The 16,628-nt window shown below is 41.4% G+C and overlaps 2 protein-coding genes across 8 annotated transcripts in view; one reads left to right on the forward strand and one right to left on the reverse strand.

Annotated features, from left to right (window-relative positions):
- map3k12 (mitogen-activated protein kinase kinase kinase 12) overlaps window positions 1-2,205 on the forward strand; it is a 28,624-nt gene extending 26,419 nt beyond the window's left edge. For all 3 annotated transcript variants that reach the window (XM_026166739.1, XM_026166737.1, XM_026166738.1), the window contains 3 exons: window positions 979-1,046; window positions 1,178-1,478; window positions 1,616-2,205. In XM_026166739.1, coding sequence (XP_026022524.1) covers window positions 979-1,046; window positions 1,178-1,478; window positions 1,616-1,702 — 456 coding nt within the window. In that variant the 3' untranslated portion in view covers window positions 1,703-2,205. The remainder of the gene's footprint in view (window positions 1-978; window positions 1,047-1,177; window positions 1,479-1,615) is intronic.
- A 1,340-nt stretch (window positions 2,206-3,545) lies between these two features.
- Window positions 3,546-16,613, reverse strand: pcbp2 (poly(rC) binding protein 2). 5 transcript variants are annotated; one of them, XM_026166745.1, is made up of 13 exons: window positions 16,338-16,596; window positions 15,056-15,177; window positions 13,815-13,838; window positions 13,689-13,721; window positions 13,445-13,561; window positions 13,214-13,345; window positions 12,969-13,097; window positions 12,643-12,717; window positions 11,272-11,313; window positions 10,060-10,132; window positions 9,526-9,578; window positions 8,242-8,411; window positions 3,546-4,880 (listed from the first exon to the last, which is right to left on the reverse strand). In XM_026166745.1, the coding sequence occupies exons 2-13, from the start codon at window positions 15,122-15,124 to the stop codon at window positions 4,844-4,846; spliced, it is 954 nt and encodes a 317-aa protein (XP_026022530.1). In that variant the 5' UTR covers window positions 15,125-15,177; window positions 16,338-16,596; the 3' UTR covers window positions 3,546-4,843. The 5 variants fall into 5 exon arrangements, with proteins under 5 accessions (XP_026022530.1, XP_026022529.1, XP_026022527.1 ...); XM_026166744.1 differs by having other exon boundaries at window positions 10,060-10,159; XM_026166742.1 differs by lacking the exon at window positions 3,546-4,880 and adding an exon at window positions 5,615-7,607 and having other exon boundaries at window positions 16,338-16,612.
- Between the last annotated feature and the right edge of the window lie 15 nt (window positions 16,614-16,628).

Genomic DNA, 16,628 nt, shown 5'->3' on the forward strand with positions numbered 1-16,628 from the left:
ATGATTTGAGCTTTGTGACATGGTGCGTAAGCTTGCCATCAGCCATCAGAGGATGTGGTCATGATCAGGAACAATACTCGGGTATGCTGTGGGTTTGAAACGATGTTCAGTTGGTACAAGGGGTCCAATATGTGCCCAGAAAATATCTCCCACCCCATCCTGCTTTTGCTTGATCAGTAAACATGGGATGAATCCAAGCTTTCATGTTGTTTACACTAAATTCTGACATTACCATCCAAATATTGCAGCAGAAATTGAGGCGTGGGAGCATTTTTTTTCAATCTTCTATTTTCCATTTTTGGTGAATGTGTGCAAATCACAGCCTCGGTTTCCTGATCTCAGTGGACAGGAGTTAGCACATGGTGTGGTCTTCTGCTTCCAGGATTGATGTGGTGTGCATTCAGAGATGCTCTTCTGCATGGCTTGGTTGTAACAAGTGGATATTTGAGATACTGTTGCCTTCCTATCAGGTTGAAGCAGAGAGATGATTGTGCAGAAAAATCGCTGTAAATCAGCAGTTTCTGAAATACTTAGATCAGCCCGTGTGGCACCAACAACCGTGTCACATTCAAACCGTGTCACTTAAGTCACATGATGCTGTTTGAACTTCGGCAAGTCATCTGGACAGGCCCGAATGCCCCGAGCTGCTGCCATGTGATTGGCTGATTAGATATATTCGTTAATGAGCGCAACTTCCTTCTTTCCATTAGGTGCAACTCATTTAGATAAACACAACTAACACAAAAAACTCGAACCTTAGTAAAAAGTAAAAAATTCAGTGGGATTACGGTCCAATGAATTTGGAGTCAGTTATTGGTTCTTGTGCACTGACTGCTCACGTGGTTGCACCTTCAAAAGTCTGTTTTATGTGTTCTAGCCGAATAGCGTGAGATTGTTTTATCTATTCTCAGACTTATCAGACATCTCAGCTCAATTAAGTCTAATTACAGCACATTGGAAAATGCTTTTTCTCCACAGAGACGTGGAGTGTCATCAGAGGAAGAGGAAGGAGAAGTGGACAGTGAAGTGGAGTTGCCGAGGAGACGGTACTTAGTGCATTTTCATACCGCTGCTTGTTGTGTATCAATATCTGTATGTACTATCCTTTAGCCATGGTCACTAACATACTTGCGGATTTTCATTAAAATGCGTATTCTCATATTGCGTACCCTTTCAGGCGGCCTGTGAGCATCACCAAATGCCAGTCCCTGTCGACCTTTAGCTCAGAGAACCTATCGGTTTCGGACGGTGAGGAGGGCAACACTACTGACCACTCCCACAGCGGTACGCCCGACGTGGTCAGCACCAACACAGACGAGCGACTGGATGACAAGAGCGACGACCTGCTGTCTCAGGGCTCGGAGATTCCTGCTGACCCGTCTGACCCGACTCAGCTGGGCTCCGATGGTCTGTCTGAAAAAGAAGCCATTCTGCAACAAGTCAAGACGCAGCTCGCCTCAAATGACCCCAATTATGAGGTAAGGCAGAAAGAGTGAAATGTAGTATAGAGGTCTGATATCTGCCAGATACACAAACATCTTTTCTGGCAAGAAGATGATAAATTATCCTTCTATAATCTGTTCATTTTCTGACTCCTGATTTTCCTCCAAACCAGGGCCTGTATGATGACTCCGACTGTGACAGTGCAGAACTGGACCATTCGTGCACTGCAGACCCCAGTCAACCTCCAGCCAACTGGTGAAAACCGGGCACCTCTAACCCACTCCACCACCTGCAGACCTGGCCTCTCAATACCTCCTTCACTCTTAGAAACTCTGAGTCATTATCAGGGACATCGCAGAGAGGCAGGAAATTGAGCAATGTGTTCTTAACCACATATCCTGGTTAAGGAAACAAAAAAAAAAAAAAGGAAAGTCGCATTTCCTTTGGAGATGAATGCAGCACGGCGATGTGACAGCACCTTTTGTTCTCTGAAATCGCATCAAATGACACCTCAGCGACACAAGCTTCGATCAAAGAGGCGACGTCTGCACCGTCTGTTGTCATGTTGTTTTCATGTCCTCCATCATAATTCATGTCCGTTTTTTATTTTTGTCCTAATGAAAATGATCATGAAACTATTTAAATGTCACGATCACTGGAGACGACCAGTGTCGCTCTTTTTACTTATAATTTATGAAATCTTCTGACTTGTCGTCTTTAAAAAAAACAACAACTTATGCACTGTTTAATTTATTAGAAAGAAAACAATGTTTACATCTTTTTGTGCCGTTTACATTTTTATTTATAAATCGTGTCATAGATTACGTTTCCATTTTCTACTTCTGTTTTTAATATCGGTGTAAATATGGGATGTAAAATGAACAAATTTTTAAAATGTGAGATTGTATAATTTAAGGTGCTGATGTTTCTAATTAGGTGGAACTATTTTATTTGAAGCTCTCGGTAGTAGAATGTACTGTAGCTGCTGTTCATGTCCGAGCATCCAAACAGGAAAAGGAGGAACAAACATGTGAACAAGGAAAAGCAATATGTCTGCTCTGGTCTCACAGCCGGGTTCTTTTAGGACAGATGAGCTTTTTTAAAAATACTTATCGCACGTGTTTACTGTATTTAAAAATGCAAGGTCATTTTAAAACATATTCCCCCGTTTATAGCATTGAGAAAAAGCATGCGAGTGAAATAGTAGGGACACCTTACTGAAGTCAAACTGTGTCTCGGCTCTAACATGAGAACATCTGCAGAAATTTACACCCTCCAGTACCGAGTAACTGAAGGCACAAGAAACGCCAATACAGATCCTACAGCGTGGTAATTTTAGAAGCCGAAAATCATTTATGCAAAAACCCGTTTGTGTCCAGTAACTGATTCATCTCTGGCAGAAACATTACATCTCAACATTTATCTCTTTAAAATGTGAACATTTTGGACCCAGACGTTGCCATTTTCATGCCTACTTAATTTGGCCAATTTTATTTATAGTCTACTCTCAACATAATCATCGGCCTCGCCGGCTGAAAACGTCGCCATCCAATGGTTATTTTTCACTCTTGTAAGGGCTGCGTCATAAACTGTGACACCTAAAACCCTTGTTTGTGTTTGTTCTCCTTGGCAAATGTCCTTAATGTGCGCCTGAATCTGACCGTACAACAGCACATCACGTTATTCCATGAATCCATGACTGATCAGGTCACACTCTATAAGCTAAAAATACAAAAAGGCAGCTTATTTTGTTCATCTTTGAAAAGAAAGAAAGAGACAGGTTATCTTTTGCAGTTTATATTTGTAGAAAGATTTTACAGATTGTGGCCCCCAAGGTTTGAAGCTAGAAATCCTCCTGCAGGATTAAAATGTTGCCAAAAAGCAAGACTACTGCCCTCTATTGTCCAATCGTGGAGGTACTCATGTTTCCCATGATGCTCACTGAAAGCAACCCTGTTAAATGTTGGCATTTTATACTGCATTATCGTAACTATATTTAAAAAAAGAAAAAAAATGAAATGCCGTTAAAAATAAATTCAAACTTGTAAACCAAACATGTGGTTTCACTCTCCTTTCACACGATGACAAAACTCGCGAGAGGGTTTGTGGTTTAAGCATTTCACATCTTTATTTCTGTATTCTTTTTAAACAACGTGGCACCCAGATCTACAGTCTCAAAGGAAAAGAAATAAACGTGCACAAAAGTTTTTCCTTTCCTGCAAATAAAAAATAAATTCTTGAGCAGAGCAAAGAGCAGGAAACTAGTGTTAACGCACAACCTTTTCTACTTCCAGAGCATCAGTGATTTCACTTCTTAGCCTCATTACATTTAACAGATCAGTATCCAGGAGTTCACCCCCCCTCCCACCACCCTACTTTGGTAGTTAAGAAAAAAAAATATTTCCTCCATTTAAAACAAATATTCCAACTTTTAGTATATAATCAGTCTTTACAAAAAAAGCGAGGAGAACCCTCTGCTTCCAATCCCTAAAGCCGACCCCAAATCCCCAAAAAAAACAAAACAAAACCTCCCATCCCAGCAAAATATCAACACATGATCTCAGGACAGGAGCGGGAAGGTTTAGGAATGACATGTAAAAGGGAAGAAACGTGACATGCGGAGTCATACACACTTTAAATTATCTGGATAAATTCATCTGAGTGTTAGAACATTTACTAAATAACCAAATATAATTTGTGACGGTGCATGTACAGCTACGTGTTCTCGTCAGTGACACAAGTGCAATCCATGTTACAAGCACTTCAATTGAAACAGTGACAAAGGGGGAGAATGCTGTGTATATCTGAAGCAAGTAAGTACAGGTATTAAATGGACAAACTGACAGGTGGATCTCAGAGAGGGGAGGAGAAAAACAATTTAAAAAAAAAAAGGAGTGGGGCGTATATAAACACAGAATAAAACAGTCACTCTATTCTTATTTTTGATACTTTTTTATTTTTCCTTTTTTGTCTTTTCCTTTTTAAAGAAAAAAAAAAAAAAAAGCTGACTGTACAGAACTAAATCTATGTCTATTCAGAGTTTTTCCAACTCATGTCTCTGATGGCAAAGAAAGAAATGGAAAGAGCGAGATATCCATCAAGAAAAGAAAAATGCCTAAACAACAAATCATTAAAACCTCTGACTGGACTCCAAAAAGGGAATTTAAAACCTAATCATTTGCTTTGTATGACTAAAACCAAAACAAAGAAAATAAATAATGAACTCAGTGGATCAAATCAGTGGCGGTTGACATAATTTTTTTTGCTTTTGTTTTTTTTTTTTTTTTTAAATGAGGAAGAGGCAGTATAATATATAAACTCTTAACTTGGATAGTTGCATTGACTGCTTAATCATAGCCGATGATATAAAAGTGAGATTTAGTGCAGATGCAGTGTCTTATCAGTTGGCTGCCAGTCCAGTGGCCTCAGAGGAAAGCCTGGAGAAACAGAAAGAGACACCCAGAGAGCAGGGAGGGAGAGAGTAAGGCATGCAATCAGACAGACAAGATAAACAACAATATCATTATGTACATTTATATATATATATATATATTACTATGATAAAATCATCTGGATTCATTTAGCAGGAAAATTATGATTATACGTAGAAAAACAAAAATTAGATGTTCAGTTTGAGCTCCTGCTGCCAGTGAGAGGGTCTCTTAACCAACAGCTGATCAAACTTACTGGTTTGCAAATGGAGCCGCATTAAAGAACTGGTCAAGAGTTGGATGAGATGATTCACTCTGGTGCCACTTGATACAGCCCTTCTAGGTTAAATGAAACTCTGCACAGCACAAAAACTGCAACCGAGAGGAAACCGCAAGCCCGACTCTCTGCAACCACCACATCACAGTGAAGAATATATGAAGGGCGCTATCTGAAAACTCAGATGCCCTCATAACCCAAGTTTCACAAGCCAAACAAACTCTGCACAGGCTGTGGATGCATGCAAATAGTCTCTATGAAGAGAAAGAGGAGGACTGCTTTTCCCTAAATGTAATGTAAACAGCCAATTCAACGTCAGGTCAACTCCAGGCCTTAACAGCTGGAGTCCTGCAGGTTTTAGATAACACCCTGAGTCAAATGATTAGTTCATTACCAGGCATTTGGAGAACTTCAAGAAATATTGAGGAGGAAATTTAGCCATTTAAATCAGCTGTGATGGATCAAGGACACATCTAAAACCTGCAGGGACACCGGCCCTCGAGGCCTGGAGTCGAAAATGCATCTGCACTTGTAAACAATTACAGGCACACAGAACTGGAAATGCTGAACCGGATAACTGTTATCTGCTATCTGGCCCATGTGGCTACAGCGGAAGCCCTGAATAATTTGCGGCTGCCCCTGAAGACCGAGTCTGCAGACTAGCCGACGAGATCAAAGCCTGCCTAATGCCTTATTGTTCTAAAACCCGAAGCTACTCGTTTACAGCTCTGTGTGACAAAGGAAAGCAGTGACACTTCACGTTATGAAGCTGAAGTCTTCTTTCGGATGCAATCGATCATCTGCCTCCATCTTACCCTATCCCTGGGATCCTCACCGAGCCTCTGCATGTCATCCTTCACTACATCCATGAATCCTCGTTGTAGTCTCCCTCTTTTATGGCAGCTCCATCTTCAACATCTCCAAACCATACATCGCAGCAGGCCTCACTACCGCCTTCTAACCCTTCTCGTTCACGCTTGCTGCTATTCTTTCATCACTCATCTCCACCCCGCCTGCACTCTCTTCTTCACCTCCCTCGTCTGTTGCTTTGGATGGATGACCCCGGGTATTTAAACTCATCTACCTTCACTACATGTCCGTCTTGCTTTTACCGACTTTCATTCCTCTTCTGCACAGTTCACACCTCCACCGAATCTGCCTACAGATCACAATATCGTCTGCAAATATCACAGCTATGGAACTAATATTTACATATTGGTGAATTTCCTTTCTTAAAAACCAGCTAATGAACTAGGCTGTTCATTTATGTAGAGTCGGGCTTGTCATTTCTACCATGAGATAAAATAGTCTAAGGAACTCTTGGCTACAGAGTGTGCTTCATACAAGATTAATGAGAGGGCTAGGTCTTCTCATCCAACTCTTTGCAAGAAGGTGACCAGATATTCCCTAAAAGATCAAATTATTCCTTTCATGATTTGCTAAATCAGCTGCTTTAAGCTAAAGCAGATGGACGTTTTTGTATTTGTACCAACATGACAAAAGGATGATTTGGTGGCTTTGATACCTGAGGGTACTTTGAATTAATTTCTTACATAAGCAAAAATAATAATAATAATAATAATAATAAAGTCATCAAGATGCAATCCATTACAACAGCTAACAACAGTCACTTAAAATTCACTACAAGAAAACTTCTCATAAATACAATGTGACATCTTAAAGAGAGCCGCTACCTGAGCAGAGCTTACACAAAGAGAGAAATGCTTCAGTTAATCAGTGAAATAATTCCCTGTCCATGCTAAGTTCAAAGTTGTTCAAAAATATAATGCACTCAACATGTCATTTCTTTAGCAGACGAGTGAAGTCAAGCTACAGATTATCTATCTTAGAAATATGGCGTCGTCGACCATCTTTCTGGCTTTGTAACAATGGGCTGTTCGGTAGTAAGCGTGGCATGGCACAGCCAGATACAAAAGCAAGTGCAGGTACGGACAATAAGGAGCATTGTCGGTACTTCAGTAGTAGATGACTTATGTTTCCTCGGTTAGTAAGGGGAGAGCCTTCGCCTTTTAGACTTGGAGCCCAGCTCTGAGGCAATTTTGGGCTCAGTGGGAATTGGGTGTGCAGGGTTACTGGCCCCGCTGACAACATGGAGGGCCAGGAGAGGGAGGGGCTTGAGACTGAGGAGACTCGACACACAGGCAGGAGAGCTGGGGAGCAGGGAATCGGTGGAGGAGGTAGAGGAGGAGGAAGAGGAGGAGGGAGGAGGCGGCCCTGGAGCCAACAAGGACAGAGGAATGGAGGCTGTGGGGGGCACCACACAGGAGGAAGAGGAGGAGGAAGAAGAAGAGAAGGAGGAGGTAGCAGCAGAGGAGGTGGTGGTGGTAGTAGTAGTAGTGGTGGTAGTAGTAGTAGTAGTAGAGGTGGAGGGAGGGCACAGGCTGGTCTGTTCAGGGTTCAAGGAGGAGGAGGGAGGAGGTTTAGAGGACTCTACACTGTAGAAAGAGAGACAAGGAGAGAGGGACAACACAGTCGGGATGGGTCACAGGGCAGGCTGGTGAGCAATGGGTGGGGGGGATAGGGGCAGGAGGAGGGATGGGGGTAGGGTGTAGGGGGAAAATCACTCAGGGATGTGACCAAAACACGAGACAGAAAGCATCAGTTACAAATCAGCAAGGAAAAATAAATAACATATCTAGTGATGGATCAGTGTGGGAGGACAGAAAAAAGAAACCGACACAAGTGCAGACTGACAGAGAGCTAGCAAACACCACAGTGATGGTTAGGAGTTAAAAGAAAAGCCAGTAATCGCTACAATCAATCATCTGCACATAAATCCAAAGAGTAAGGGTGGATGCAGTCGAGCTATCTGTGTGACAAAGTAAATAAAGCTTTTCAGTAATTACTGCAGCTGTGCGGCATTAGTGGAGTGAAACGTGCTGAAAGATTACATTTAAACAGAAAATAATCTTTCAGGCACGCCCACGTGACCCGACTTTTACATCTAGCCCCTGCAATTTCAAGTAAACCACCCCGGTGCAGACAAATAAGTTGACTTAAGCTGAAACTAACCCCATGACTGAATCAATTACCCATCTAGAGTTAAAGTTCTTTTCTTTATTATCTCACCTGGCGTTGATGAGGTACTCCGCCAGACTAATGCTGGCAGGCGAGCCTGTGATGGTAACCTGGCGGTCGGTCGATCCATCCACTGGATTTGCAATCTTGATCTGGGCACCTGACATTTGCCTGATCTCGTTGATCTTGGCTCCCTGGCGGCCAATGATGCACCCAATAAGCTAGTGGAGGGAAAAAAAAAAAAAAAAGAGAGAGAGAGATACAGATGACTGATCGCTGCGATTATGCGTATGTGCGTCTAAGCAGGGCCTGCTCACTCTTAAACAGCATGACTAACAAGAAGAAAAATCCTCCACAGATGAAGCACTGGGCCCCACTAAAATTCTGTGGGATTTAAATCTGTAATAAATGCATGATTTAAATCAATGCAGGGGTAGCAAAAGATACAGAGTCATGTGAAAATAGTTTTCAAAGTACTCTTTGCAGTCCTGTTTTGGGGGGGGGGGGACCCAGTACAACCGATGACTCAGTAGCTCACTGAACCACTTTTAGCAGCAGTAACCTGGAAGCAGTCGCTCTCTTTATGACTTCATCTGTGCCTTTTGGCCTGCTCTTTTTTACAACGTGGCTTCAGTTAATCAAAGTTTATGGCAATTCCTAAGTTTCTTAAGGTGCTGCCACAACAGATTGACATCTAAACTCTGAGCCACTGCACACCAATTCTTTTCTTTTTCAGCCATTCTTGTTGTAGATTTACTGCCGTGCTTGTACGAAGCACATTTGGCAAAGCTTTATCCGTCAGACAGACGGCCTCAACATTTGACTCTAGAATACTTCGGTATTCACACGAGTTCATGGTAGACTCATGCTTGACACTTTGATTATCAGCTACTGGCTGCTCCTCAGCCTCTTAATTCCCATGGAAGCTGTAAGGGTGTTTTCACAGGAAAGCATAGAGTCCTGTGATATTCTCCTTGTTCACATGACTAAAAGTCCTAATTCTTAAACTTTGTGTCCAGGTGGTCAGGAGGTTTCTGGTACATCTAACATGAAATGTAGATTTCTAACCCACAGCAAGTGGGTGTCATATGCAAACCCTGCCCGAACTACCCAGGCAACTCCATCAGCCCTAACAACAGTAAAAATGAGCCTGAGCAGGACCATTTACTGCGGGTTGCTGCATTTGAGAAATGAAAAAAATAATAAAAATTTAAAGATAATGTGTGAAAAAGTCTTTCTAGTCTTCAGACACAACCAATGATGCTTCCACTGACCAACATGCAGTGTTATTTTTTAATAGTGTTTGGGATGAAATTCACTTCCTGAAGGACTTACATCATTTGGAATGGTCATCTCATGGGAACTGGTTTGAGCAGAAGCATCCATCCCTGACAAAGAAAACATGAAAGTGCTTTAAACGAACCATAAAGAGAAGGTCCTTAAGATACATGAAGCATAAAGCAGGTAAAATTGTAATTATGATCATTTTTAAGTCACCAAAATCAATTTGAAATGAACTCATTAGCTAATTATACTACGTTACTGACACAGTCAACTCACACTGACTCAAGATCGAAACGATTTGTTAACAGGCAAAAAATTAAGATGTTTGATTAGAAAATAACAAAAGACCACACGGGGCTTTCCACACGTCAGCTGCTTTTCTGTAAACATGTGAGAAATGCCCTCAGTGTGTTCAGTGTGTCATCACAACCACCAGCAGCTGTCATTACATCTAGTTTAGCAGTGCAGGATGTGTGAACGTGCGTTTTGTCACGTTCTGTGTTTGATCTGTAAACCTGGGAATTTTAAAGACTGAGCAGTTAAAATGTTGCATTCAAAGCCCGTGGGCGTTGCGGCGCTGCATACCAGTGAATCCCTGGTTGCTCGGTGCAATGGGGAACGGGCTCTGCTGCATAGCCAGCTGGTGAAGCTTGGTGAGCTGTGGAGAGATAGCAGCAGAGGAAGACTGTGAGAGTGAGAGAGAAGGCAGGGAGAGAGACGGAGGAAATGGAAAACACAGGAAGAGGAGGGGGGGAAAAAACAGAACGAGAATCACAATCAGTAAAGACAGATACACAAAGATTACAAGGAGATTTCACACAAATCACTTAATTTTGTGATGTGAGGACCTCTAATCCTTCATAGGTTTACTACATAGCTCACTGGTGTCTGACAATGTGAATTATGGCTTGTCTATGTAAGGTACCGCATAGGTATTCCTCCAAGGAGCAGGCTGCATGTCTTGGTAAAGCTTTCTCGCAGTCTTCAGGGTCAGGACAAAGTCACACTACACAAGGGACGAAGTTCCCAATATGCAGGTGATTTCCTAACCAGCAACAGTACACACCTGAACATAAACTGACAATCTTAGCATGACTCTGTACCAGCAGCACAGGAACTTCTAAGGAAGCGATTATGTGCGTATGAGCCAAAACTGCCAGAGTGAGCAATGACTAACTCATTATGTAATAATAATAATAATAATCATCATCAAGCATAATTAAACTGTATAAGTGTTACAAGTCTTTATTTTGTCTCTGGCTGGTACCTCCCTGCGCTGATGCCAATAGTCAGTGGCAGGTATGACTAATTATACACAGTCTATCACATCCAATGCTCCTGATGGAACTCATTAAAAAAAAGAGAGAGAAAGATTAATTGAATCAAGCGACAAGTGGCCATTGTAGAAAGTAATTATGAAGGGGGAGAAAGGAGAGAACAGTACGTTTATCTAGGACAGATTAATGAAGCAGACATGTGAAACAAGACAGCACAAAAGGGAAAAGACAGAAAAGTGAGCAGCAGGAACAGTTTACAATTCATGCAACAGTGGAGAGTCTGGACCAACAAACAAACGTCTGTCTAAAGAACAACTATCACCAGTGAATGTATGAACTACATAGAATAACACTAACAATAGTATGTCAGCGTAAGGTAAAATAAAAAACAGGGGCAGGTTCAGCTACAATTACAGGCTGTAAAATGTGGTGGGGGCGGGTGGGCAGCTGTACATATTGTAATTATGGGTGGGTGGGGGGGGGGGGGGGGGGGTCATATAAAAATATCTACTGCACTTACATCTGGCTGTGGAATTGCGTGCTGTCCTTGTACGGCATATGCCTGAAACAAATGAAAACAAAGCTTTCATAGGCCTCACATCTGATTTTGTTGGGCAGCTCATTTCTCCAGCAACAACACTCTTGGTAAGCAAATCTCTCTCAAAACACATCAAAGCCTCGTTTGCGGCCTGAAAAGCCAACAGAACCTTTCATCGTCTAGCGTCACCAAACCCAATCTGGGAACTTGTCACAGAGTCTGCTGTGGGAAAGAGCCAATTTTCTGGGCCTTCTGCTAAATGCAATCCTCCTTTTTCAGTCCACACAGACTGTTCCTGCTCACAACTGAATGTGAAACAAATCATGAACATTCATTTCCAGATATCCATCTAGAGATGGAACTAAATATAACTACTGCAGTCACACTTTGACGACAGGAAGGTTAATTAGCTCATCAATATCTCTTCCCCATCATAAAGTCGCAGTTACTAACAACACGCATGAATCAGTGTGTTGGTTAGGCATGTTACATGTTATGGTAGGACAATTATGACCCAGTACTACTCAGCCAGCAGGTTTTGGGAATGAGTACAGAATAAATATTAGGAAAAAACAGAAAGAAGAAGAATTCAAAAAAGGAGGCTTTGCAAATCTCCTAACAGGTCGATAAGTAAACCTAGAAGATTTAATGTGTTCTGTTTCAAGATTTTTATCATCAAACAAGACCAAGCTATAAGATTGCTTGCATTAAGTCAGGGAAAGCCAAAGGGATAATATTAAAATAAGTATCAAAGTGATCAAAATAGATTCCTTGTCCAAAGTCTCCACATTTCTAGGAAAAAAGGAAATATTTAGAGGCGTTACAGGAGAATTACAGAAAATCAAAGGAGAGATTTTTTTTTTATCAAAAGAAATGTAAAAAAAAAAAAAAAAAAAGGTGTTTAGAAGGATAAAAAAGAGCTTTAATGTTAGGCCAACAAGCACCAGAAAGCATTTTGGTTCAGACCAACATTAGTAGGAAATAGACCACCTCACTTCTGAAACCTGATGCTCAAAACAATGAAAAGCTCCATGGAAATGGGAGGAAATTCAAGGCTCTGAAACAAAAATCTTTTATTCTAGGTCTGCTGTGTATGGCTTTAAAAAAAAAAAAGAAAGAAAAAAAAATTAAAATTAGCAGATACCGTTGTCTAACCTAAATCCATCCGAGCTGCTCTTTTACCTGCTTTCATGATCTTTCCCCTTTCATCTTCTTCTGACTTAAGTATCTTTTCATCACAAATCAGGTTTTCCAAGTACGGTATGTAACAAAATCCATAGTCAAATATCTCACACACACACAAAAAACCCAAACTCTGGCATCTACTGATTCCCTCCAAAGTATCGCATGTACCTGTCCGCCTGCAAAGATGACGGGTGATCCTGAAGGCTTGGGTCTGTAGGGGATAGTGACCCCCTTAGGGGGAGACTGTACAAAAGACAAAGGATCTGTTAATACACTGATATCCATTTTATCATAATGTTTTACATCTGTTTATATAATCATTAATACAGATTAAACACAGCTGCAGTGTAACAGTATCTGTGTTTTTATATATACAATAATATCAGCTCAAACCATAAACTCTTGTCTGAGCCTAATAAACAGCTGCTGAAAAGCCGAGAGATCATATATCTGAAACGACGACGAACAGCCACTTCATCTGCTTCACTGCTTACCTCAAGCATGACCACACAGATCTGCTTGACGCACTCAATTATCGACTGGGGAGTGCCAGCAATGGTGATGGCACGCTCCGTGGAGTTGGGGAGCATGTCTCCAGCCACTTGTACCTGAGCACCGGTTGACTGAAATACACAAATGAAAGAAAGTGAGATGCAGAGACAAGTGTTGCCTTATAACCTAAAGCAGAAAGGTGACAGTTGGCTGAGGTTGAAGAGAACACAGTTTTTGTAGTGCACACCTCTCGAATTTCCTTGATCTTGCATCCACCTTTTCCAATAAGCGAACCACACTGGCTGGCAGGCACCACAATGCGTAGGGTGACCGGGGGCTTGCTGGTAGCTGTGCTGTTTGTCATCGAGCTGCTGATATCCTGATCAACAAAAAAACAAAACATTTGGGTTCATTCACATTCTGACTGGACTAGTCGTCGCTTTCTTCCTCTCTGAGGTCAGGAAAAAATGGAATCTACCTCTTCCAACTTTTCAATGATCATGGAGAATGCTTTAAATATGGCAGTGGTTGGACCTGCCAATGTAATGATCCTCTCAGGACAATTGCCCTCTGAGATGTTGATGCGAGCTCCGCTCTACAAAGAAAAGTAAAGAATAAAATGAGTGATCTGGAGCCTTTTGTAGCCTGTTAGTAAGTATAACTTTACATATTACTGTTTGCTACTATATACAAAAAAAGAAGCTGTGTGTAAAACACCTCACCTCTTCTCTCATCTTCTTCACAGATTCACCTTTCTATTTGGAGACAATAAAGACAAATTTAGTATAACTTAAAAACAGATCTTCGATGACTGAAAATGAAAATTGTTCATTTAAACAGCATCTTACCTTCCCAATAATGCTTCCAACTTCCTAAAAAAGGAAAGATCACATGTTATTAGCTTGAATTTGCCTTTTATTACCAGAGTTTCAAAGCTCCCAAGACACGGTCTGCTTAGCTTATAGGGAATTAAAAATAAATAAATTTAGAGACACAAAAAGTTATTACTTTCATTCCTTTATTAAATCCTCAGTTGTCACAGTCATTAAATAACGATGGATTTTTCATTAATCTCCTGCTGATCATTAAAACTCCTTCATCTAATCGTCTTTAGAACATTTGGCCTGATCCATCATGAACATCCACATTTGTATGTCCGGTCTGTCTCCACATACTCAACAAATGAGATCCAGGAGGCAAACTAGCACACAGCATCTGTGGGTTTCTTACACTTCTCCAGGCTGCGGTAAGATGCTATAAGTTAAGGAGCCGACTGCGAGTTGGCCCCATGCAGAGCATAGGCGCAGCTTTGCAGACCATCATCTACATGTTGTAGGCGTTTACTGTCACCAGGTGGCAATGTTAAAAATATTTGGAACAACCGGCCTGCGGGCTATTCTTGTGTCTGCTGTCGTTGGGTTTTTTCAGCCTGCAGGAGAAGACCCAAGTCAGAACATAACACGTTCAACCTACGCATATCATCACAACCATCCCGCTACATGCTGCTGGTTTTTCAAGGACTGCAAGCAAGCATGTCTGCATAGGCATATCCATAATCCTTCGCTTTGCCAAGCCAAATACCAATGCAAACACACACAAATGTGGTAGCATAAAGTTTTTGGAAAATCTTTTTGTCTTCCTTGTTGACATGACATACCAACATTTTAAACCACCATTTAAAAACTAAATAAATTAAAAAAAACAACAACAAACAAACAGGCTACTCTGGGACCCAAGAGATGCCACGTGTGGCTTTTGCACTGTCATAAAGCCAGATCGATTAGTGAAATTAGCATATTCTGTTTACCGATTTTAGATTTTAATACATTGGACAGTGATGCCATGAATATATTTGTGTAATATCATTTCAGCAAACACTTAAACAGGAGATTTTAAAGGTAGAAACTAAAGCTGAGTCATAAGTGAAAACACTTATTTTGGTATGCAGGATTGTAACACTGAGGCAATATCCCTAGTCATCCTACTAATGTCCCTGCCTTCAGTATATCTCAGGGGGAGGCTTAATTTTCATAAATAAAACGTCATACACTATCAAATGCAGACACAAGCTGTCAATGGATGACCTCACCTTCCCATGCATGAGCAGCCTAATGGTAAGGGTGACATTGAGCCCGCCTTCAATCACACCGGAGTCCATGACTGCAACTGCAGGTCAGTACAGAACTGAGGTCTTTGGTCACTGAGATGGATCTAAGGAACACAGAAAAATATGCACACATTAAACTAGAAATATGGTGTAGAGTGAGCCGCCATTCATTAAATGAGACAAATATAATCTAAAATACTGTTCCAAGATGCTGGTAAATAAGCACACCAAGTATTTCGCTATTGAATGTTGAAGGCCCGTAGATCCCATTCACCCATCTTACTAAGCAATTATCTTACTAATTATACCAACTCACAACATTAAATTTTGAAATTGAAATTTCACGAATCTGTTGGCTGAATGAATACGGCCTGATAAAACAGTTCCAAACATATTGTGTTTGTGTGACATTTAAAAAAAGACTAATTCCACTTCGTGACTTTAGAGGATTCGAAAAAATAGTCCACAATAAATTTGGGAGATAGCATATGCTAACCTTAATGCTTATGAATACTGATGCGTACTAAGATGAATCAGACAAATATGGCCAAGGACTTTTACTAGATTCTCCAGGGTAGGTGAATTTACTTCCAACTATCTGAATGCTGCTTATGTGACTCTAAACAGGCGCTGGAAAGGCCTCGATGTTAACTAAAACACATATAGCTTATACGCTAACGATGCCTTAATCATTAGCTATGCAAGTTTATCAACAAACATGCGGACACGCTCGTCACGAACCGGACCTAAATTTCATAAAACACGCACACAACAATTTTCCGTGTAAAAAACAAGACATTTAGTGGCACACTTTGGCCGTGTTGTTTTAGTTAAACTCAAATCATTTAACTATTAAAAACTAGTTGTGAACCTGTTAGCCACTTAGCATTGTGGTCGAGCTGGAAAAATGAATGGAGCATGCGTGCGTTACTTAGCTAGCTAGTTAGCTAGCTTAATTTGTCAACGTTACAAAACAGCTGGCTAGTTATCGGTGGTCTTCATAGCGAGGTAGATTGGTCCAGTTTTAATCAAGTGTAGGCGATAAAGATGATAAAACATGCCCATAAAGGAGACATTAAAATAAAACTTCCCCCTTGGCTAGCCAAGCTATTGAGCTCAGTCAGCACGGAGACTGCGTGCTCATCATCACGCGGCCTGTTAGCACGCAGAGCGAACCGCGGCTAACTGCTGGGCGCGATTTCTTTCCGCGACTTCTGATCATAATAACAAATATAAAAAGAGCAAACAGCGAAATCAAACTCACCTGACTCGTGCGCTGATAGGTGATCGGGGGGAGGGTTGGGGTTGTAAGGGTAGAAGGGGAGAGGTTCGGGAGGGTAGAAACCCGGGGGAGAGTTTAGAAAGGACTCGGGGAAGAGGGAAGAGTGATGTGAGATCGAGCTCCACTCCTTTAAACAAAGACAACAAAATTGTGACCTCTGAACTTTTCCCTTTCACCCATCACAAACCCCGACTCCTCCCCGAGTCTGACCTATTTTTTTCGTAAAGCACGCCCCAATAAAATGTGGGACAGTTTGCGACAACATGGCAGGTT

The sequence above is a fragment of the Astatotilapia calliptera genome, chromosome 5, assembly GCF_900246225.1.
Source record: "Astatotilapia calliptera chromosome 5, fAstCal1.2, whole genome shotgun sequence".
Classification (NCBI taxonomy): Eukaryota; Metazoa; Chordata; class Actinopteri; order Cichliformes; family Cichlidae; genus Astatotilapia; species Astatotilapia calliptera.

Bases quoted from the DNA above. Each gene is read 5' to 3' on its own strand.
- pcbp2 (XM_026166741.1), bottom strand. From the start codon at position 15,124: ATGGACTCCGGTGTGATTGAAGGCGGGCTCAATGTCACCCTTACCATT. The intron at 13,562-13,688 runs GTGAGGTGTTTT...TTTTCTTTGTAG, and splicing joins TGAAGAAGATGAGAGAAGAG to AGCGGAGCTCGCATCAACAT. The intron at 10,160-11,271 runs GTAAGTGCAGTA...TCACTCTCACAG, and splicing joins ACGCAATTCCACAGCCAGAT to TCTTCCTCTGCTGCTATCTC.